This window comes from Ovis canadensis, chromosome 8, assembly GCF_042477335.2.
Source record: "Ovis canadensis isolate MfBH-ARS-UI-01 breed Bighorn chromosome 8, ARS-UI_OviCan_v2, whole genome shotgun sequence".
NCBI lineage: Eukaryota > Metazoa > Chordata > Mammalia > Artiodactyla > Bovidae > Ovis > Ovis canadensis.
This window is the reverse complement of record NC_091252.1, coordinates 41,863,843-41,888,131: the sequence shown is the minus strand read 5'-3', so window position 1 is coordinate 41,888,131 and position 24,289 is coordinate 41,863,843. Positions and strand designations below refer to the sequence as shown.

Below are 24,289 nucleotides of genomic sequence, written 5' to 3'. Positions count from 1 at the left end.
CCCCCTCACAAAGCCGCAGCAGGAAGGAGGGCGGTCTGGAGTCTTTAGAATACAATACAGTCCGAGTCTACGCGGAGGTTAAGTGCCTTCAAAGGGAAGTCACGATTCCAAGTAAATGTTGAAATTCAGATACGGAGAGAGGAAGCTCTGGGCGCTCGCGGGCTGGGGGGAAAGCCCTAGGCTGAGCTCGACGCGGCTTGGCCAGGTGCGGCCACGCCCCCTCTTCAGGCGACTGGTAGGAGTGAATCACGAATGGGAAATCTGCAAGCTGGGAGGGGGTAAGGGCCGAGCCGCCGGCCGGGTTAACCCAGACTGTAAGCGCAGCCGTGACACTCGGCCCTCCAGTGTTGCGGAGAGGCAGAGCAGCGCGGCACCTGTCCGCGCCGGGAGCCGGGACGCGGGCGCGGGCGGCCGAGCAGAAGGGCACCGCCGCGGTGCGCGCCAGCCTTCGGCCCGGAGGGGACGCGGAGCACTGCGGACTGTTTAGGCATGAGCGACATTTATCTCAGATGTTGGATATTTGCTTGGAAAAACGTGTGGGTACGACCTTGGTAAGGAACTTGATCTTGTTTTTCATTCTGAAATTGATCTGAAAACTCTCCCCACCCCTTTTCGGCTAACGTAGTCGCAGTATAAACCAGAAATGCTTCTGCTTTGGGGCACTTAGCACTGTCAAACGTTTATAAGACTTTTTCCTTATGAATCATTAACCCTTTCAGTTCTAGGCATAATTGTCAGTTCATTGAAATTTCAATAGTGACTCCGGCCCACCCCCGTCCAACAAAGTAACTATTCCGCGTTGGCTTAATTTTAAATTTTGGTTTTATTTTAACACTTATGTGGCATCGTGACTGTACGTGTCGCAACTACGTAGACTTAAGCACGTTTGTTTCAATCGTGACTGAGGGAAGGACAACTTCGCATCTGATTTTTAAAAAAGGGGGGTCATCATATTTAGAGAAGAAACAGAATGGGAAAGCCACCCTGAAGGACTTGGACAGTGTTGTGTTTACATTCTAACGAGGACACGTTCTTACAGGGAAATAATACCCTACTCCTTTTTAATACGTTCCTACTTTTACCCCCGCACGTCTGTATGGGAAAACACTGCAGGCGTTGTTTACCTTTTTACCCCCTCTCTCTCTCTTTGGAAAGCACTTTTCCTGCGTGTGAGGGGGGGATTTGCGGGAATACCCTTATCACTTTACAAGTGGAAGCAGAGCTTGTCTTCTGAGTCTTCTATATTTGTTATAACTTTAGTTACAGTAAACTGTAGCCCATCAGTGACTTCTGGGAATTCGTACACTTTCAGATTTAAATGGAAAGTGCTATTTGTAGCTGAGGGCTCCCTAAAGGAATTCTCTTTAGGGAATTCTATTGAACAGTTTTATGTTTTGTTTTTGCTTTTTCAATCTGGCGTGAGATACCCACAGTCAAAAGAAACTGTGGGGAGTTTGCCCCCTGTCCCCCACCCCCATCTTTCCTCCTCTTTTCCTATGGTCCAAATGGTTTCTGAAAAGCTGCAGCTCAGTGATGCTGGCAGGATGCAGTCCTTTTCAGCCTTCCATGTGAGAGGATGAAAGAGATCGTGCTGCAGAGGGGGTGTGGGGGGGGGCAAGTTGTTTTGAAAGTTGTTTTGAGTTGGGAGCTGGTGGGAAAGTTCAGTCTTCCCCATTTGGAAAAGGCAGGCTGGGTTCCGCTCCTGCACCACACGCGCTTTCCATTTTTAGCTTCATTCAGAGGCAGACAGAGCTCCTTCCTCTTCCTCTCCTTGTTTGTGACACTTTTCTGAGGCAGCTTTTCCACAGCGTTGAGGGTCTGGCGGCCATGACCCCAGGCGTCCTGGGACAGAGGACTGGGCGCCCACAACATTTTTCTGCTGTGAGAGGTAAAGCCAGGGATTGTTCGGAGGTGGTTCTTTTCTTTTTTAAACTTTGTCTCCCAATGAGGTTGCCACATTCTTTGTTGTTGTTGTTAAAGGATAGCATTTAAAAACCTTGCTTCTCCAAGGCAATCTTTATACGGCTTTTTGGCTCTTACTCAACTGTACCAAGCACTCTGCATCTGCTTTTAAAGTCTTCAGACGACTGTATTAGTCATAGCCTCTCAGAGGAGCCACGGGACAATGGGGATTAAAGGCCTTTCCCTTCTCTTCCAGGCTGCCCCCAAGTGTAGCTCCAGTGCTGTGAAGGTTCCAGGGTTGGCAGAAGGGACCGAAGGGACCATGAAAATGGACATGGAGGACGCGGATATGACTCTGTGGACAGAGGCTGAGTTTGAGGAGAAGTGTACATACATTGTGAATGACCACCCCTGGGATTCTGGTGTGGAAGGAGGCACTGCGGTTCAGGCGGAGGCTTCCTTACCGAGGAATCTGCTTTTCAAATGTGCCACAAACACCAAAGAGGTAAGCCTCTGGTTTCTTGCTGAAGAAGATTGGCACCTGATGCCAAATCTCCCTACTTGCCTTTGAGGCCTTGTATATCTGTGAGAATCTGTAAGTATCAGTAAATAATTGATCACTTAATTCACTTCTTTCATTGCCTTCTCTTGCCCTAAGTCTGTCCCTGCTTATTTTCTCCAGCTCTTGACTATTCCATATTAATTAGTAAACAGTTAAATCTTTTGGCAAGTTGACATGTCTTAGAAAAGCCGAATTGCAGCATGGGGTGGGTGAAATTGTCAGCAGCTTCGAGAAAGTTTCCTGGCCGCTCTGGACTCACTGGCCCTCATCACCCAGTACAGTTGCTTTGGAGGGAGAAAACTTTTTCTTTGAAAAAAAGTGTTTTCCACGTTTCTTTTGTCTCCTTTTGGTCACGAGATGGCTTTAGTCTCTTTTTAACGAGCCAGCTTTATTAGCTGGGTTTCTAAAATTATTCTCAAAACCTTGACGTGTTTATGAACTAAAGTGATGGTGTAAACTGAGAAGAGGTTCATGTAAAAGTGTCCTCTGTCCGGATGACTTCAGAGCTAACCAGTGTTTATCTGCAGCAGCTCCCTTGCTCTGGCAGGGCTGGCAAGCCGATTCCTTCTTAGCCTCTGAAGTGGGTACACTCTTTGTTGTTTCAAAGGGGTTGAAAACCCAAACTTGGAATGAGCGAAGGATTTGTGTTTACCCTTTTATATAATGATTATAGCAAGGCGTGATGTTTAGCTGTGAAAAACCTTGCAGAACCACTTCTTGTTTTGAGACTTCAGCTACTGCAGTTGCTCTCGTGGGTCGACTGCAGGGCTGAGTTGAAGGAATTGACCCCACCACAGACTTACCACCACCATTCCTGTGGCTCACTGTCAATCTGTCACTGCCTTAAAAAGTCGTGACAGGGGGGTCTTGTGCTATAGGAGTCCAGAATTCCATCCTGAGACTGTTCATTACAACCATGTCAAATCACTTTCCTCCTTCCCGAAGGAACAGTATTTGAAGGCTTTGAGAGCTGATTTGGGAAATACTTTGTCTCTTTCCTGTTGGTGTGTCTGAGTTCAGTGTTGTTAGTGAGGGGTGACACAGCTGTCTAAAATTAAATAGAGCAACTCTGCTTTGGGTTTCATTAAAACTCAACTCCCCCCCACCTCCCCGTTTTTCCTACTGGGAGAGAGGAGGCTAATTTCATGAAAAGCAAAATTTAAATGGTATTTGTATGTGAACATTACCAAAAACTTGACCCCAGAAGTCGGCCTTAATTACACCTTTTTTGTGAAAGTAACACCCTTTTCTATAGAAAGTCTCTTAGTTTGTGGCCCGTGGAATCAGTGTAGGATTTGTTTGGGTCTGTAAGGTTTGTCTGTGGCTTTAAAAAGTGTAGCATTTTTTCCCAGATCAAATTTGACCAAATACTGGTCTGTTCCCAGATTTTAATTGTGTTGTGTTGCCCTGTCCAGCCGCTTGGGATTAAAGTCAAGACCTCCACTCTGGTTCATCCTTGCCTTTTAGTTCTGTAGTATTGTCTTCATTTCAGCTCTTAGCCTGTCTTTCAATTTTCATCATTATATTTAAAATAATAGCTAAATAGAAAAAAAATGCCCTTAGATCATTAGTCCAAAGTTCAAAAGACTAGGCACGTACTTAAGGTGTATACTTGGAGGCAGAGCCAGACTGGGAGCAAAGTTCTTCAGACTTTCCAACTAATGCTTCGACACTGTGCTACACTGGCCCCTCTTGGTGTCACTGTGGTTTTATTTATCGTCTTAACATACTTCAGACCAATCCTTTATTAAGCTTGTTTGGCGTTTTTTCATTGCATGTTTAACTCCTTATTTCGTAGTTCAGCACTGAAAACGCATACAGTACCTATATTCCTAAGGAGGGTCCTTCAGAACAAACCTAGTAAGAAGTTAGGGTTCTCTTATTCTATTTTCTCCTATTTGATTTTACCGACATGCTTGAAGAGAACAGTATGTCTTTAGTCCTTCATCATAAAAGTAAGCAGGAAACCAGCTTAAGTGTAATACTGGCCTAAGCTCCCTCTGTAATGTGTACCTGCTTTCCTGTTTCTCCTTCCTTCCTTTTTGCATTTTGGAAAAGGACAGCTCCTTCAGGATGGTGAAAGAGAACTGTGAAATTGAGCCATTGAGAGTATGATAGCTACAAACCAGTTCTAGGACAGGAACCTTCAGAATGGATGAAATGTTTACATTATCATTATTCAGTTAGTTCTTTCAGTCCCACAAGCCGTGGAAAGAGGAAAAAAGCCTTTGTACATGTAGTTTTTATCTGACTGATGTATCTTGCCCTTCTTTAAATGTTTTCATTTAAGTAGCAGAAGATGTTACATTATGTACTGATGTGCTGACATCCTGGGGATTTTTTTTTTAACAAGACCATTTTTCATTATGAATTTGTGCTATGTGTCAGCACCTTTTTTTTTTTTTCTGGTTTAAAAACAAAACATACAAACCATATTTCTGATCTTGACCTTCATTTTTAGATTTAGTTTAGAATCATTTTGCACCTTTAATGAGGCTGTTCTTACTTCCTATTTCCAAAACGCAAACCAAATATAGATGTTCTATTCAAAAAACTTTTAAAACTTTTTAAACTGCTGGGTTATTCTTTTAGGGGGATTTTCCCCTTGATCTCCTGAAATAATCTACTGTGAATATTTGAACACAGAAAGATTGATTTAAACACTTCTGTTCTAGAAGCCGTAGCCTGAACTGAGCTTGCTTGTGTTGAATTCAGAGGCTATGTGGCTCTGAGCCTGAACTCCAGCGTCGTGTGGCAATTAAACATCAGGCCAATGATGGGGACTCAGTGTCCATTTTGATTGAAGTCCATTATTAAGTCATCTGTAAAAAGTATCTCGCCATAATATGCAATTCCCTCTTCATACTGCCTTTTATTGGGAGACCATGTAACCAGGCATTTCCTTTAATATAAAGATAATTAAGGAAACTTTCCAAAAACATCTCTTTCCACTCCACCCCCTTTTAAAAACAATGGAGTAAAGTGCAGGCTGAAGTCTTGGTTCACTACAGAGCACTAACCATCTCAATGCAAATATCCTTGTATTCAAAATAGAATTTTAATCTAATGAGTCATTTTTTTGAGGGGGAGGGGAAGAGGTAGCTAGTAATTAAAATGATTTTAATATAATTTGGGGTGAGGATACTTAAACCATCGTTAGACCTGAATGATATTTCTGCTTGAAACTCAATGAGATTCATGTGTATTCATATATTCGTAAAGAGGGAATTTGTTTAAAAAAAATTATTCTCCTTACTATCAAACTTTCATTCAGCACTCCTAGTCCACCCATACTAAGTTGTGACATCTTCATTTCGTAAAATGGAAAACAAGCCCTATTTTTTGTTTGCAGGTCTTGGACTTCAGGGTATGTTGTGTAACTGAGGCTGTTGATAGATCTGTAGGGGTCAGCCCAGCACAGAGCACACAGCTGGGAAGAGCAGGCCGGCAGGGAAGTGGGAAGGCCAGCATCCTCTCGCTGGTAGATTTATGGGAGGCACACAGGAGTCCCGGCCCAGCAATGATGCTTTAGGACCCTGGTCAGTTCCAGTGAAGTTTCCGTCCTGAGCTTAGGTGAACACATTCTTAATTAGTCCTTCTAGTTCTGGGAAATTCAAGGCACACACCAGGTTTCCCTACATTATGTGCTGGCTCCAAGGATAGAACGTTGTTGGTTGTTGGCTAAGATTCACATCCAAATCTTTCCAGGGCCAGAGGGAGAAGTAGGACTTAGTCACTTACTTCCCATTAAAAACTATCCTGGTTCTGATCCCCGCTCCGGTTACCTGGCTGAGCTCAGGAGTCTTAGAGCTGGAATCTTAGTTATAGTAGCTCTTATGTCCTCTTTGAATAATTTCTCAGATAAGGATCTGAGATGAAGGTGCTGATTGTGAGATAGGGTGCTGAACTGGGAATGGATAGAGATCGTATATGAGCTAAACAGTTCCTTCCAGCCTCAAAATTCTATGATTTGGTGTCTATTTATTCATGTGTGAGTATATAAGTACCCAAAGCTCTATGGATCTCAGAACTTAAAATATTAGTGTTCTGTCTCACTTGTAAAGATAATCTGGTATTGAGGCTCTTTTATTTGTTTGGGACTTGAGGATTTCCCTAGACCTCCCTTTGCGGACAAATTGCTCTCCTGTCTTACCTGGTGAGTTGTATTTGTATGGCTATTGATGGCGCCCTTTAATGCCCTCTCATATCTTCTCCAGTGACTTTCCTATGGCTGCCCTCAAAGATGTTTGGTGGCGTATGTCTTCTGCAAATTCTTTTGTAGGAACAAGTTGCTGGTTGACTTCTTTCGGACCATAAGAAAATGTTGTATATTTTCTTAGTGTAGGATTGAGAGCTGAATACGAAGCCCATTGGTTAAAAGAATGGCAATTCAGGAGAAAAACCCTGACCTCGATGTCATACTATTTGTTGGTAATCAAGCTCTGACTCCCAAGACATTGTATGCAAGAGACTATAATTTAAAACAAAGTTGATAAACCAGTTGAGTACCTTTTTAAAAATTACTGCTTTAAAGTGGATATGTTGAAAATATCAGCTGCTAATCATTGGCTCACCAGTGAATGACATTATTTGTTTTTCCTGTTTATCATTTTAATATTATGGAATAATCACTCAGATATGAATGCCAAGTGATTTCTGCCATAAAAGCCAATTCCATGAATTTTTCCAATTCATTTCAATAATATGTAATAAACAATAACCTCTGAATAAGTCTACCTAAGCTCTCGGATGTTTTTTTTTAACTCAAGAATTTTATAAAGTACTCCTCAGAGCTATACTGCCAACATATGCCAATAACGATGAACTGTTATTGAAAGGGCAGATAGATGTAAATGAGGCAGGGGAGGAGAATGAAATGAACATCTGCTTTTTTCAGCTCTTGCCAGAAATTCATAACGGACCAAAAATAACACTCGAGCTCACCAGCCTTGTTTCAACTTGTGTTGGGTATAGGAAATTTTCTTTTTTTCTGTCTTTCCAGTCTGGGTATGCTCCATTGGCTTGTATATTTAATATTAAATTTTTAAAATTAATTTTTAAGTCATGTATATGAGAAAGACTGGTCTGTCACAAGCGTGTAGGTGTGTTCTGTATCCTTTTAAACAAAGATTTCAGTTGTTGATGCGATTTAATGAAGTATCAGTGTATATCAAAACCAAAATCTTAAATTCCACTGCAAACATTTATTGATTCATATATAAAGGCCTACCGTTTCAGGTGCACAATTAGAAAGGAGCCACCAGGGATAATAAAAACTGGAAATAAATATGTTTTTACCTCTCCTCTTGGTCCATATCAATAAGGCATTCAGTAAGTGATTTGTAGGCTGTTTTGGGTGAAAAGAAAATCAAAATGGGAAAGTGAGTGAATAAAAAAACAAAACAAAATGTACTGCAAAATGTTGTAAGGGACTGTTACAGAGTTCTTTTGAATAATGATGAATTGCTTCCTGATTAGTGGTTGGTGACTTTTTTAAAACCCCAACCCCCACCCCAAGAAATTTACCATCAGGGAGGAACTGGTATAGTTAACATGTTTCTTTTTAGCAAGGCCCTCCAAAGTCAAATGTGTGATCCATCCAGTCTAAGAAAGTCATTTCCTCAGATCTTAGAACCCACAGCTCTCCTAGGTATAAATTCCATTTCAAAGGAAGACTTTTGACCACTGGTTGAGCAGAAGATGCTAGAGAAGAGCAAAGTTACTTGAAAGAATTTCCTTCTACCAAAGAGAACTTACAAGTTATAAATAAAGGGGAAAAAAAAAAAAAACCTCATCTGGAATGAAAAAAATATATTATGTTTTGTTTCTGGTTCCTTAGGCCTTTGTGGAACAACCAAAGAACATTACTTTGGTTTCTGAGGTTAAAACTATTTTATTCCCCTTAAGTACACTGTATTTATGGTTTGAGGGAGAAGAAGAAATAGGAAACTAGGAACGGGCTAAAATGATCTAACCTTGACTGTCTAATTCTGCAGCATTCGAAACTCATTCTAAACCGGAATAGTTTTACCCACTCTGTTCTTCTAGCATAAAAAGTATTAATAAAAAATATTGGACCCTCAGTCACCAGAGAACTAGACTGTTATACTTGGCTGAATATTTGCTGATGATCTGTGAGTTTAACAGATAGTCTTCCCCAAAAGTCAAGCTCGTTAATTATATAGGCACCATTAATGTCTGCTCTCCATAGCACAATTTTGTTATTGGTGGTATTACCATTTGACAATTCAGTTCATTGAAATGAAAAGATCGATTCATATTTTACTGTTGAACTCACTGTTTCATGTGTTTTACCCCCTTTAGATTACTGGAGTGGTGAGTAAAGAATACATACCAAAGGGAACACGTTTTGGACCTCTAATAGGTGAAATCTACACCAGTGATACAGTTCCCAAGAACGCCAACAGGAAATATTTTTGGCGGGTAAGTAGAGAAAATTTTCCCTACTCATTAAGTATTAGGGGGAAAAAATGAAACTAAAATTGCTGGGTCACTTCCTTTTTCAACTGTCCTGGAGCTCCCCACAATATTCAGGGTCCCCATGGACACAGGGAATTCTAAGCAATTGTGACGAAACTGGTTCAAAATTCAGCCTGGGAAACACAGCTTGAAGGTAGTTGGGGTGAAGGAGGTGGTCTGTGTGAATCTTAATTTTTGCGATTCATTAGAGTTTTGTGATGAAAGGAAACAGTTTGCTGCTTGCTTCAAGGGTAAGTTCATTTGCATTTCTGTGCAAGGAAGTAGTAATGAGTCACCTTAGATTTCAACCCTTCTTGATTTCTTGCTGACTTAACTTTAATTGAATGGACGAGTAATCACAAGTGAATTACCTTGAAAATAAATGCCATTTAGGAAGGATGAATAGAAGATGGTACTGGAGGAATGGAAATGGACTACAAGGCTCATCCTGTTTAACTGTATCTGTACCATGAAACTACTGGATTTGACAATACATAAGTTATTCCATAGTGTAAGGGAGATGCTTACAACATTCAAGATGATAAACTTTCCTTTAACATCCCATCTAGTCAATCCAGTTTCCTTTGGAATATCACAGTTAGAAAGAATCTCACAGGTGAGCTAATTAGATAGAATCTTTTGGTAAAAGACCCTGGATGAGAATGAATAGATGGATGAGAATGAATAGAAAAAAGTGGACGTTTTCCATTTTCCCATCCATGTCTTTGGATACTCCATTTCCTCAATTAGAAAATAAATTTAAAAGCAATTATATGTATGTATATAGACTTGCATAAAATGTACATGATTCCTGGGAAACCTTTATTGAAATTCTTTCAAGAAACAGTTGCATGGTAGCAACAAAAACTGTATTATACTTGTTTAGTCGCTAAGTTGTGTCCTGTTCTTTTGTGACCCCATGGGCTGTAGCCCACCAGGCCCCTCTGTCTATGGGATTTCCCAGGGAAGAATACTGGAGTGGGTTGCCATTCCCTTCTCCAGGGGATCTTCCCGACCCAGGGATTGAACCTGTGTCTTGTGCGTTGGTAGGCAGATTCTTGACCACTGAGCCACCGGGGAAGTCCATATTATACTTATTCTGGTCAGGTTTTCCTAGAATGCTTATATTTTTTGGACAAGTATTTTTATAAAAGACCTATATTTTGTGATCACCTAGAAGCTGTCCTAAGAAACAAGCTTTTTTTTTTTTTTTTTAAACCCAGGAAGTTTTGTGTTTTAAGAAATCTATTTTACTATTTTCCGAACAAAAGAGATCACTGAGAATTTTCCACTATGAATTGCGTGCTCACAAATTTAATAATTACTCATACTTAAAATACATTTAATACCTGACTAATAATGGGTAAAATGTGAGTGCACTTTTGCCTTTATTGCCTAAGGTCTTCTGAGAAGTGAGCCATAGATGTTTGTAATTCTTGAGTCTAAGGTCTGAATTAAAACAATCCAGCATTAGTCTGGTTAATGCATGGTCCTTTCAAAAAAAATGACAAGAAATATTTAAGAACCTCCCATCTCTGTCTCAGTTCCCTAGTTTATTGAAGATTCACTCTTAAGTAGCTGAAATGCTTTCCCTGAGAGGATTTATTTGAATTGGTCCTTCACATGCAAAGGATACTGTAGGAGATAACTCCCCACATGTTGTTAAAAGCATCCTGATTTTGTTGGCAGGAATATGAACATCTGTTGTGAGGAAAGAAAAAGTTTCATGCAAATTACACACAGAAGAGAAGGGATGTTCAAGTTGAGAAACCAGTGACATTTCTTGTAACTGTGCTATGAGTCAGCACGTTTTTAATCTTCTTGATAATATATGGAAATAAAGGGAGGGTGATAGGCAGCAGTGTTCATCTGACGTATCATTATTTTATTTTCTTGTGGGTGTGTGTGTGTGTGTGACTTCATGGCATTGACATTTCTGTTTTAAAATGAGGATACAGTAAATTGTAGTCTGTGGAAGACTGACTGGAATCAACATACCCGAAGCTTTAGAAAGCAGTTTCCGCCCAGCGAAGAGTGCAAGAGTGATGGAACCCCGTGTTCCTGGAAGTTTGCACATCAGAGTAAACAAACTTGAAAACCCCTCTTGATAGCAGAATTCACCCAGCCTTGTTCCATTTTCTCTTAACAAAACACACCGCAAAAGCTCTCACAAGCTGCTTTGATGAAGCCACATGTATTTCCCCCTTCACAATTTACAGGAAGTTACTCTTAAAAGAAAGTGATTCTGGTGTTTACTGCCTGTGTTAAAGGGACAGAGTTCCTTTTTGTCTCTGATAACGTTTGAGCGAAATACAGAAACACTTTAGAAATTAACATAGTCAGTATGTGACTAAGAACAAAGCAATGACCTGCTGTCCGGTTAGAGCAAAACTGCTGTGAATCATGCCCTATGACTTGGAGCCTCCAAGATGCAGAAAACCAGGTATTGCTTGTATATGTGTAAGGATCTTTCTTAAGTCTGAAGATGAGATTGCTATATCTTAAAAAGAGGGAAAGAGAAACTTTCTGGGGAAGGTAAAGGGTCTGTTTATAGTCGTTTCAGTAAGACTACCTTTTTACTGAGTGGCCTGAAGATATCTGCTAACCAGAAGTAGTATTACTTTAGGACAAACTTAGAATTTCTCATTTTGTATTGCTTTTAAAGAACAACATGGTTTTTACCTCTTCTTCCAAAAACACAAACCCTATGGCTCTGTGAGTGGTGTCTTAGCCAACCTCCTCACAGATAAGAGGGTTCCCTCTCCCTTCCTCAGCCTTGGAAGAAAAGCACAAGGCCGAACACATTAATCAGGAGGAAAAGTGACTTCTCAGTAGACTGACTGTCAGATGCTGGCTTCTGTCCCAGTGTTCACTTTGTTATGGCAGGTGAAGTTCACCTTGGCCCCACCCAGCGTTTCCACAAAAAGGCAAAGTTCCAAGTATTCATATGAACAAGTGTTACTGCTGGACTATGAGGCTTGGGGGTGGAGGATGTTTGCAGAGTTTAAGCCCGGGGCGGGGGTGTAGGAAACGGCAAGTACAGAGGCCATAGAAAAAGCTGAGAGACTCAGTTTGACGTACTCAGTCGGGTTAGTCTAATACCTAGTGACTCAAAGCATTAAAAGTCAGAATGATCGGAACTCAAGCCAGTAGTGTTGCCTGTGTGCCATTCACTGCGCTACCAGATAGAGTACGAGGTGTGCCAGCTCCTTAAACCAAATCTTGTGTTTCATTTTTCTGTAGCTTTTCCCCAAACATGAAAAGACCCTAAAACTGAAATGGAAAAGGTAACTGACAAAGCGTGCCTCCCCTGTTTCCTCCCTTATTTCTGCTGATTCAAGATAACTCCGGCTAAACTGATTTCCTTTTCTAACGAGGCAGTCAGGGACCAGAAATCACACTTGCTGTGTATTCTCAGAGGTGCTGGCAAGCTTTCCGTTGCACTGGGGGCTTTCTTTTCCATGTCTCTCTTCTCTTTTGCGCAGATCTATTCCAGAGGGGAGCTTCACCACTTCATTGATGGCTTTAATGAGGAGAAGAGCAACTGGCTGCGCTACGTGAACCCAGCACACTCTGCCCGGGAGCAGAACCTGGCCGCCTGTCAGAATGGCATGAACATCTACTTCTACACCATTAAGCCCATCCCTGCCAACCAGGAGCTTCTTGTGTGGTACTGCCGGGACTTTGCAGAAAGGCTTCACTACCCTTATCCCGGAGAGCTGACAATGATGAATCTCAGTAAGTGGATTACAGAAAAAAAAAAATTAAAAATGCTAGTAATGTCAGTTCTGCCCCCTTTGCACTAATAACATGTTGTTTAATTACATGGCTTCATTTGATGGGCCAAGTAGGTGGCTTAAACTCAGCACTGGGGAGAGAAAAACAATTTTTTTCAGTCTCTATTCCCTATAATGAAACTTGATCATTTAAAATCTACTAAGAACAACTCTGAATGTACAGGAAGAAATAAAGGTCCAATGCTAATCTGTCCAAAAGGGGACAGGTAGGATTATATTGTAATAGAGATTAGTTCTGACATGCCAAGGATGAAAGGTATAGTTCCTTGTTTGTGGTAATTTGTCAGTGCTTAAAATATGCTTTGAAATGTAGATGCGCATTTGGTTATCAAGTTATGGTCTGATGTGAAACATAAATTGTTTCTAAAAAAACTTGGAGCTATAATTTTTCAAATCTTATTCAAAATGGATAACCCTGAAGATTTTATATCTTCGCTTCCTTCCTTATGGTAAAAACCTAATTATCTGATCTCCTGATCGGTATTACAGTAACCACCTATCACTTTTATCTTAACAAATTTTCAGTTCCTTAGGTTTATAAGCTTTTACTTTTCTATTGGTTAAAGTTGCTGTCATGACCTCTCTGCAAAAGGCTACTTTGTTTTAGTCATTCTCAAGTGATCTCTAGGAATGATGTAAGATTTACCATAAAATTCCAACCTGTTGTAACTATAGTTGTATATTCTCAGACTGCTTTTAAAGCAGATTTTTAAAATCAGCTCCTTTTGGTTTCAGAGTTTGGCATCTAAATGCTGAAATTTTTGTAAGCTTTTGTTTTGATCTCATTTCCAACATAAGGAGAAGTTGGAAGAACAGTACAGAGAATTCCCAGAAACACTTTACCCAGATTCATCAATCATCCCTCTGCTGTCCCATTTGCTTTATCTGGAGTCTAAATTGTTTTAGTTCACATTTTGCCCTTTGAGACCTTTGGGATGGATGTTAATATTAACATAAATTAGAATTTGACTTAAATTTTTAGCCAATTAACAAACCAATTACTTATCCTAGTCAGGTATAATCCAACTCTATAGCTATTTGGTACTCACCCCACACTGTCTAGTTGACTGCTCTCCCAATGATCTCAAGACTATATTTGTAGTTTTCTGAAAAGCTGAGGGTATAAAAGCTTAAAGACCTCTACCATAATATCTTTAAATTTGTGTTTGTGGTCCTTATGGACACACATATAGTGCACCCTTGAGGTTTGGGAAAAAAACCTTGAAATGTTTGGAAACAAATTGGCCTCCAGCTTGAGCATAGTAGGTATAATCAGGTCCTGGCCAATGGTGGTGGGTCTTTTCCCTCATCTCTCGAGCACTCGCAAGAGTCCCCATTGTGTCACTAGTGCCCAGCGTCCCAGGAGCCCTTCTGCTCTCTCCCCCTCTGAGGTGCCAGGCCCAGTGGTAAAAGGCAGCTTGCACTCCAGCAGGCCATCTCCCAGGAACATGCGCTGCTGCTTCCTGGCTTTCTCAGCATAGCCGCAGCTTCCTCTTGAGGGTCTCCTCCCATTCCTTGAGCTCCATCATTCGTGGATTCAGAAAAAAGACTGATTTTTTATTTTCTTTGAACTGTAACTCCATTTTAAAAGACCCACCTTGGTGACTTTTGCAGTAACCACAAAGAAGTTTTTTCACATACATCCCTCACCTCCTTCCGCACAAAGAAAGGTCCTAAAGGCCTTGCATTTTTATTCCCCAGCAAAAGGCTCAGCACAGAATTTTTCAGGTTCAAATGGTTATTCTTTGAGCTTTGAAGGAACTGTTACATTCTCTATGAAATGACACCTTTGTTCCCTCAAATATCTGTTGTTGTTTATGCAGAGTTTTTTCTAAATGGTGGTTGAACATTTTCAGGTACCCATTCACTGTCCAGTATTCGTAGTACAGAATGAAAATTCACAATAACCAGTCACAGTAAGCCAAGACTCCTGCTGCCTGTTGTGAAACCAGTTGTCTTAGGTGTGGTAACATGATTGAGATGCTGATCAGGAAAATTTCCACTATTTCATCAGGCCTAACAGGTAGATTGTGCCTTCAAATGAGTTGTGTTGGGTTCCATGTTTCATGCACAGTAGAGGCCTGTGTCAGAATCTCTGGGGGGGCTTTAAACTGGCAGTGATGGTTCAGTTGGTAGAGTTTTGAGGAGAAGAGATTTGAAGAAAACTGAGGTCAAGAAAAATAAGTAGCCAGAAATCACATATAGTTATTAAAAAAAAAAGGAGTAGGAATTATTAGGTTTAAGTCTTATCCTCCCAAGGTTTTTTTTTTTTTTTGGTATATATATTTTTTCAGTCTATCTAACTAGCCCATCTAGAAAACAGTTGACCAAATTATAGACTTCTAAATGTTAATCTGCTTTCTCAGTTTCAGTTGAAAACAGACTTTGTTTTGCCTACTGCAGAACTTCTAGGTTCTTTCTTATAGTCTTGGGGGTTCTTATTATAGATCGAAAATGTGAGTCGGCATAATTAAGCCATTCAGAGCCTTCAGAAGCAGTTCACTCTTGAAATGACTCCGTCCGCCTACAGCCATTAAAGAATTAAGAACAAAAACAGATCTTGATTTTCTTTTTCAAGTTAACTCAAGCTGCTGCTGAGTGGGAGAGTCAGAAATGACACCAGCTCCACTGATTACTCAGCTACTGAAGGATGGTTTTTTTTAAATATACCTTCATGTAGGCTCCATGAGGGCTTCCCAGATGCCGCTGGTGGTAAAGAACCCATATGCCAGTGCTGGTAGATATAAAAGACGGGCTCGATCCCTGGATCAGGAAGATCCCCTGGAGGAGGGCACAGCAATCCATTCTAGTATTCTTGCCAGGAGAATCCCATGGACAGAGGAGCCTGGCAGGCTGCAGTCCACAGGGTCGCACAGAGTCGAACGCAACTGAAGTGACTTAGCAGACACGTGCACAGATTCCGTGACTGACACATTAGAATGCCTGAGGGGGCTGATATTGCTCTCCGGATATTTTTTTTTTTAATAGGAAACAAATGTGTTTTTGTGAAGGTGTAAGAGATACTGAACATTTATCATGGAGCTATGATACACTAGGCACACTCTGCTCAGTATTTTGCATAGAAAATAATAAATTCCAACTTTTTCTTGCTGTTGGCTTGATTGTTAGCTCTGCAGCAGTTCAATAATTGGATTATGGAGATGCTCAGCAATAACACCTGACTAAATAGGAGGGCAGTGCTATGGACAGATTAAAACTTCCTGCTTATAACTTTAATTTATTGAATTTTAAAACCCAGAGAGTGTTGAAGCTACTAGAAAAAATTAGGAGACTTAGATGTAATTTGCCACATAAAAATGGCAGAAAGTTGTGATGGTGAAGTTTCTGTGTTTTCTTTTTTTTTAGGGTTATATCTTTTTTTTTTTAACCTGAGCCTATATGGTTGCCTCCAAATCATTCTTTTTTTGCCTCAAAATTCCCTCCTGTGGCTGTGAGATGCCTTGCCTATCAGCTTTCCAACTTAGTTGTCTCTCTTCTTTTACCATTTCAGCTTTAAAAAACAAAAGTGACAATTTGAACTTCCTGCCTGCTGAGCCTCACTGAAAGACTGATATTGGCCTGATAAGGGGGTATTTATTTTGGTTTCATGGCTTCAGAAATCCCTCTCCCTCAACAAGCTTTCCATCACTGCCCCCATCAGCATCTTCCCTGATGGTGTCTGGGCTGTGTTTATTCTGGGGCTTCGGGCTCACCCGGGAGTAACTGATAACAGCCAGCAGAGATAACATTCTGAGGGGGCTCTCAAACTGGAACCGAATCCCTCAAGCCTGTCAGCCTAGAGAATGGATTTGAAGAGTTCAGACTCTGGAGTCCACAGAGTTCATTTCTAGACCTATCAGGTATCAATCAAGCCTAGAGTTCTTCTCCATTAAATCAAGCAGGGACAACAAAATGATGCTTTTACGGAGGCTTAGCAAGGTCCCCCGAGCCTGCCTTCTTCTCAGGCTGAGGCCAAGAGCTCTCCTGCCTCTCATGGCATCTATACAAACCCACAGCTGATCCTTTGTCTCTCCCTACACTGAGGGCAAGTGTGCAGGCTGGAGTGCCTACCAGCCAGTAATCAGAGCTCCAACCAAGCAGCTTGTATTTTACTTTTGGTTTCCAGGGAAGGCTGAGCAGGGAGTGGTCGGTTTTCCCAGCTCTGGCTGGTTGGTGTCTTCCCGAAAGCATCTTTCGTTCTGCGTGTTTGGAGGGAGCAGTGCTGGTGGCATGGCCTGGAGAACCTGTCGTAAACAGGCTCTGTTTAAGAACATTGCTGCTGTTCCTCAACAGTCTATTTACCGAGTAATAATATGCCATCTTTTGGAATAAGTGTGTTCATCTTCGCTGCCTGTTTTCTTTGGTGCTCTAAGTAATTGAACTGGCTCGGAAAGTGCCATTTGTGGTTTGGCAGCGATGACTAGGTAACACCTTGTGATTCCGGGGGACAGCATTACTGGGAGCCTGGTGAGACCCGGAGCCTCAGTGAAATTCTGGTGTTGTCAGCAAATCCAGAGGAAGGGTTCACATCACCTTGCTAATCGGTTTGAAAGAGGCAGTTTGAACAGGATTTTATCAAATTCGTATTAAACAAGAATGGAGGTGAAAATTGATGACTGCTTATTACTTGAAATGGGTCTTCATCTTTCACATCTGGTTCACAGGGTGTGCTGATTTCCTTTAGGTAAACTGTGACTTTTATTAACCTGTGACACCCCACACCCAGTATTTCATGGAGATACGCTCCTATTCTAGATTGAACAGGACTGTTCTATCATGAGGTTCCTACCAGTGGAAACAGTCATCCAAACGATGTTATTCATTCGACTGATGCCACCCGTGACCCGGTTTTGCTGAGGAGGAACTGGAGTGGCATGAGCCTTCCAGAATGAGTGGGTGTTGAGAAGCCAGGTGGCCCTCTTGGGGAAGCTGGGGCTCAGGTTTGCTCAAGGAGAGAGAAGCCTGGGCAATGTCGCTTCAATTTTCTGTCTCCCTCTGAGTAATCATCACCCTTTCTTTATTTCAGCACAAACCCAGGGCCGTCCAAAGCAGCAGAGCACTGAGAAGCATGAACTGTGCCCCAAGAGTGTCCCGAAGAGAGAGTACAGCGTCAAAGAGATCCTGAAACTGGACTCCCGCCCTTCCAAAGGGAAGGACCTGCACCGCTCCAACATTTCACCCCTCTCTTCCGAGAAGGACGCGGATGACTTCAGGAAAGACGGGAGCCCGGAGATGCCCTTCTACCCGCGCGTGGTGTACCCGATTCGCGCCCCGCTCCCGGAAGACTTTCTGAAAGCACCCCTGGGATGCTACGGGATGGAGCGGCCGCCCTACGTCACTCACTCCCCCATACCGTCCTCCGCGACGCCCAGCCCCTCGGCGCGCAGCAGCCCGGACCGGAGCCTGCAGAGCTGCAGCCCGCACAGCAGCCCCGGGAACACGGTGTCGCCGCTGGCCCCCGGCCCCCAGGAGGCCCGCGACTCCTACGCCTACTTGAATGCCCCCTACGGGGCCGCCTCCGAGGGGCTGGGCTCCTTCGCCGGCTACGGGCCGCCCACCCACCTGCCGCCCGCCTTCATCCCCTCCTACAATGCGCACTATCCCAAGTTCCTGCTGCCCCCTTACGGCATGAACTGCAACGGCCTGGGCGCTGCCGTGGGCAACATCAACAGCCTCAACAGCTTCGGCCTCTTCCCGAGGCTGTACCCGGTGTACAGCAGCCTCTTGGGCGGGGGCGGCCTGCCTCCCCCGATGCTGGCGCCCGCCTCGCTCCCCAGCTCGCTGCCCTCAGAGGGGGCGCGCCGCCTGCTGCAGCCCGAGCACCCCCGGGAGGTGCTGGTGCCCGCGCCGCACAGTGCCTTCTCCCTCCCCGGGGCGGCCGCCAGCCTGAAGGACAAGGCCTGCACCCCCACCAGCGGCTCCCCGACGGCCGGGACCGCCGCCACGGCCGAGCACGTGGTGCAGCCCAAAGCTACCTCAGCGGCCGCTGCGGCCCCCGGAGGCGAGGAGGCCGTGAATCTCATCAAGAACAAAAGAAACATGACTGGCTACAAGACGCTCCCCTACCCGCTGAAGAAGCAGAACGGCAAGATCAAGTATGAGTGCAACGTCTGCGCCAAGACTTTCGGGCAGCTCTCAAATCTGAAGGTAGGCCTGGCGTGGTCACCCCCTACCCCCACCCCCCAAAACGCGCGGTCTGTCCCCGGGAGGACACACAGCGCGCCTGAGTACTTAAACCTTCTGCGGGTTGTAGATTGCGGTTTCTTCCCTGTAAGACCCTGGCATGGCATCGTCGGCCACGCAGCTTGGGACCCGTTACTTCCCCTCCCCCAAGTGTCTTCTGATTAATAAACATCTGAGGTTTGGGCTAGAGGATCAGTGTGGAGTCCCTGCCTAGCCTGTGACTTTTCTTTAGCTCAGACACGACAGAGTGTTCCGAAACTCACATTGGGGTTTGATTTGTTCTAAGACTTCACCTTGATGCTTAAGAGGTTTGCATCCTAAATGCCCTGAGTCTTTGAGCCGGGACATTCACTCTCACAGCCTGCAGAGTGGGAGCCAAGCTAAGGTGTTGTGGCTTCTTTCCAGGTCCACCTCAGAGTGCACAGTGGAGAACGACCTTTCAAATGCCAGACGTGCAACAAGGGCTTCACTCAGCTTGCCCATCTGCAGAAACACTACCTGGTACACACAGGAGAGAAGCCACATGAATGCCAGGTGGGCAGTGTTTTCTGGGTAGAACTTTCGACCTTTGCAGACAGTGTCTCAGCAGTCACCCTCCTGGTGTCCTAAACCAGCACAAGAATTCTGCCTTCCTTAGGCTGCTGATGAGATGAGACAGCCGGCTTCCACTGGGTGGACAATGGTCGGGGAGGGAAACACCACCCTGTGGGAGCATCCCCACGTTGCCCAATTTGCCTAACGCTGCGGTGAGGGGCCACAGGGAGTTTTCTTTCCCCTCCCAGGTTGTCCTGTGTGGGTGGGCAGCTGGCACCTCCCCTTGGCAGCTCTTAACCTTCTGGTCTCCATCCTCCCTTCTCTGCCTCCCTCCTCCCTTCTCTGCCTCCCTCCCCACACTGCAGGTTTGCCACAAGCGATTTAGCAGCACCAGCAATCTCAAGACCCACCTGCGACTCCACTCCGGAGAGAAACCTTACCAGTGCAAGGTGTGTCCTGCCAAGTTCACCCAGTTTGTGCACCTGAAACTCCACAAGCGCCTACATACCCGGGAGCGGCCCCACAAGTGCGCCCACTGCCACAAGAGCTACATCCATTTCTGCAGCCTCAGGGTCCACCTGAAGGGGCACTGTCCTGTGGCCCCAGCCACTGTGTTGCCTCTGGAGGACCTGACCAGAATCAACGAAGAAATTGAGAAGTTTGACATCAGCGACAATGCCGACCGGCTGGAGGACATGGAGGACAACATCGACGTGACCTCTGTGGTGGAAAACGAGATTCTGGCCGTGGTCAGAAAAGAGAAGGAAGAAACTGGCCTGAAAGTGTCTTTGCAAAGAAACATGGGAAATGGACTGCTCTCAGGGTGTAGCCTCTATGAGTCAACAGAGCCGCCCCTCCTGAAGTTGCCTCACAGCAACCCACTACCTCTGGGACCTGTAAAGGTCAAACAAGAAACAGTTGAACCTATGGATCCTTAAGATTTTCAGAAAACAAAAGGTGTTTTGTCTTGTTTCTTAACTTACGACTTGGCGAGTCAGGGTGCCCGTCGCAAGCGCTTGTACATAATTCCAGTTCTGCAAAGCTCTCCCTGACAGCAGATGGTTTCCCTCACTTCTCTGGAATTAAAGAAGGAACCCCAAAGTTACTGAAATCTCAGGGCATAAATGAGGCAAAGACAATATATATACCTATTATATATACTTACTTACACCCCATCTATATATTTGAACCTGTTGTATTTTGAATATTTGTGTGAATATGTTTGCATAGCCTCCCCATTGCTAAGACTATTGCCTAGCCATAATTATTTTTTCAATGATAATCCTTCATAATTTATTATACAATTTATCATTCAAAAAGCAATAATTAAAAAAAGTTTACAATGACTGGAAGAATTCCTTGTAATTTGAGTTAAGTGTTATATTTTTGTCTGGTGGCCATTCTTTGTAGATAATTTCTGCACATCTGTTTTAAGTATCTTAAGATTTAGTAAACAGATAACATTACTTCAGTCAACTTCCCTCTATAATAATGATTTGAAAATGAGGTTTGAGTATTGCCAAAGTTAGGCAGTTGATGTGTTCATTCACAGGATTATATTATTTGAACAGCCTTGTATCATTTGAACATAATTTGGGGGTATGTTTGCAGAATTACCCAGTAATAGGTAGAAGAAATAAAAATCTTGTATGTTTCTGTAGAGAGTTCAGCATTCCTGCCCCCAATCACGGATTTACCAGAAAGGTGGTAAGAAGGCTTTGCCAGTCTGTCTCCCTCTTCAAAAAAACAGCGTCGTCCCACCCCCAAAGTCATGTGACCATTTGGAGTGGCCATGAGACTTTAGCATCCCAATGTATTATCTGAAAATGTGAAGAAGACAAAATGCCATGTTTAAAACCACTGCAAAATGTTTCCAAAGCACAGGTGGTTTTGTATGGGTGAGGTCTGGGGGCATGAGTCCAGGTGTTTTTGTTGTTGGTCTTTTTTGTTATCACGTCAAAATTGCACAAGCATGGTGCTCCACCAGGAAGGATTTGAGTTAGACAGGTTCGGGCCACACTTTAAAAACCAAAAACCAGAAAACGGGTATTCTCGTTGTTTTAGGGTCAAAGCGGGTAATGAACATTCCTGTCCCCAATACATCAGTTGTATTTGTTTTTTCTGTGCAACTCAGACTTTCCTCAGTATTTGTGTTTTTACGTTTTATGGTTAATTTAATTGAAGAAGAAAGGGCATTGCAAAGTTGTTCAACAACAGTTACCTCATTGAGTGTGTCCAGTAGTGCAGGAAGTGATGGCATCGTTAATGATTTGCTACTCAAGAGGAGAGAGCATGCGTGCGCCAGAAAGATGGAATGCGTCCCATTCTGCCTCGTCCTCTGCTAAGCCCAAAGATGACACGTTGGCATTCAAGGTGTAGCGGACAATGATGTATATTTATAAATCTATTTATACCACTATACCATGTATATATAATATATTTATAACCACTTAAAATTGTGAGCCAAAACATGTAAAAGATCCTTCTTTCCTAATGGCAAAAAAAAAAAAAAAAACCCTTTCTGACTCTCTGCTTAATTAACAATGACCTCACAACTACATTGGTGAGCTTGGGCACCCCCTTGGTATTGTAAGAGATCCTAAAATCTTGGTGCAAAGGTGGGGACCGCATAACAACCAGGGAGAAAGAGACATACCTTTTTAAACTATTAAGGACAATCTAAGATAGCTTTTTTTTTTTTGTCACATTCTGATGTGGTCACACCCAAGTCCCAGAAATAGAAATCCCATCAACCACTGTAACTTCTCTCTCTTCCTCTCCTTCCTTCTTAAATAACTGATGGATCACTAATCAACCTGGTTAATTATATATTCAGCATTTTGGTCTGTGGCAACTAATCTCAGCCTACAGAAGAGAACAACAAATTTAGGATAATCCAGGGAAACCTAAGAGCCTTACTGATCTGTTTCTTTAAATAATGAAACTGACTATGATATTTTTTTTGAACAGTATTTGACAAACAGTCCTTGATTATAAGTAAACGAAAGAATCATACTCTGACATTGACATCAAATACATTCTATTCCCCATCACTCATTTGTTCTCTTTTTTTCCCTCTCGTGCTTTCTTGTTAGTGGAAATTTTTACTGAGACCTGCACAGTGGCTTGAGACTTCGTAATTCTCTGTACCATCTGACTTTCCCTCTGAGGCCTCTTACATGTGAATGTTGAGCCCACAATCAACAGTGGTTTTTTGTTTTTTTTTTTTCTTTCTTCTACTCAAAGTTAAAACTGACCAAAGTTATTGGCTTTTTACTTTGCTAGAACAAACTATCATGTTTACGTACTGGTTTACATTGTTATTTATGTGCAAATTGTCAAAATGTAAATTAAATATAAATGTTGATGCTTTACCAGTGCTTGTCCAGCGTCTTGAGTGAAGGGTGAGGGAGCAACACCTTAACCGTACTGTAAGGGTGGCCTTAGGACAAATTCTGAACCTGACAGTTTACCTCCCTCCTGTTCATGTCCCCACCCCCATCCTCCATCCCCCACAGAGACGATTCCCTAGTTCTCCCACCTCCATTGGCGACTGCATTTGTCAGTGATCGGACACAGTTGATCACCTGCCTCTCATAAATCGACAGTGTAAGAATTTAGTCTTTAATTATGGGCCATAAAAATGTCTTCTAAGAAAAGCATTTCAAGCATGAGCCAGCTATTGTTTGCTTTTGTTGGACTTTTTTGTTTGTTTTACTTAGTTGATGGGCAGTGGGGTGGTAGTGAGGTGAGGAAGACTTGGATTAAGTCCAGAAATGCCATCCTAGCCTTGATCCAGGATGTGTGTGTGGACCCAGCCAGTTCATGGGTAAGGGGCTCTGGGGAGCGCTGGGAGCCTGAGGAGCATGTTGCCCATTGGTGGCATTATTTTTGCTTCAGCAGTCAACACCCCACAGGGAACCATAGGGAATCTTCTGCGTAGGTTTTCTGCCCTATGTGCTACAGTATTTTTTTTCCCTTCACATTTTAACTCAGGAAGTAGATTTGCCACTTGTGCAATTTAAAACAAATTTCAAGAAAGCTGTTTGACAGGCCTCTGGGCACTTTTAGTATGAAGCACAGGGATCACAGTAGCCTGGCCATGTGGTCCCAAGGGTTATGTGTTGGGAATGGATCTACTTCTTGTCCACTGACACTTCCAGACACTAACCTTTGTCCAGTCACAAACAAAAAGCAAAAATTGAGTTTCACTTGGTAGACATGAATAGGAGAGATACTTATAGAAAAGTGTTAGTGCCCTCAATGAAAAAAAAACCTAAAAGCCCTTCACAAATGGTTTTCATGTTTGCTGCTTCACCCATTACCAAGTTCATGGTACCATGCACGTTAAGAAAATAATGTTGCTTATATTTAGACACTCAAAACTGCCCAGTGTTTTTTTTTAATGTTTCTTCTTTATATTCACTTAAACATCTGTGCCAAGAATTTGAAATGCTGCCAGCATTTTACTGTGGAGTTAAGAAAACCAGACCCTATTGTCATAAATGTGCCAAATGGTGCTGGTTGCACTACTAAATTCTACAGAACCATTGTGGTAATAATTTTTCAAAACAAAGCCCAATCAGATCCAGAGTATAACAGTACTACCATTAATCATTGTTCTTTACTTGGCAAAACATACCTTTTTTTCTTGAGAGTTACGTATCTTGAGAGCACACTTGTGGATTTAGCTGTTTAATGAAACTTTACGTGAGAAGGTAATATTCACTAGGAGCTCAAGTCTCCCCGGCCGTCGTCTACCCCGCTGAACAGAGACTTCAGGCAGCTGTTTTGTATGGCAAGGCAAAACCAAAGAAGCCACCTTTTTAAA

General features: G+C 42.9%; 1 protein-coding gene across 3 annotated transcripts; it reads left to right on the top strand.

Annotated features, from left to right (window-relative positions):
* Nucleotides 1-84: 84 nt before the first annotated feature.
* Nucleotides 85-22,832, top strand: PRDM1 (PR/SET domain 1). 3 transcript variants are annotated; one of them, XM_069599195.1, is made up of 7 exons: nt 85-551; nt 2,159-2,407; nt 8,789-8,908; nt 12,430-12,682; nt 17,768-18,888; nt 19,330-19,458; nt 19,824-22,832. In XM_069599195.1, exons 1-7 carry the CDS (start codon nt 510-512, stop codon nt 20,394-20,396), a joined length of 2,487 nt encoding a protein of 828 aa, XP_069455296.1. In that variant the 5' UTR covers nt 85-509; the 3' UTR covers nt 20,397-22,832. The 3 variants fall into 3 exon arrangements, with proteins under 3 accessions (XP_069455296.1, XP_069455297.1, XP_069455298.1); XM_069599196.1 differs by lacking the exon at nt 85-551 and adding an exon at nt 1,607-1,888; XM_069599197.1 differs by lacking the exons at nt 85-551; nt 2,159-2,407; nt 8,789-8,908 and adding an exon at nt 11,153-11,387.
* The last annotated feature ends 1,457 nt before the right edge of the window (nt 22,833-24,289 follow it).

Coding starts and splice junctions, on each gene's coding strand:
- PRDM1 (XM_069599195.1), top strand. CDS start 510: ATGTTGGATATTTGCTTGGAAAAACGTGTGGGTACGACCTTG. Junction 2,408..8,788: donor GTGCCACAAACACCAAAGAG/GTAAGCCTCTGG, acceptor TACCCCCTTTAG/ATTACTGGAGTGGTGAGTAA. Junction 19,459..19,823: donor AGAAGCCACATGAATGCCAG/GTGGGCAGTGTT, acceptor CCCACACTGCAG/GTTTGCCACAAGCGATTTAG.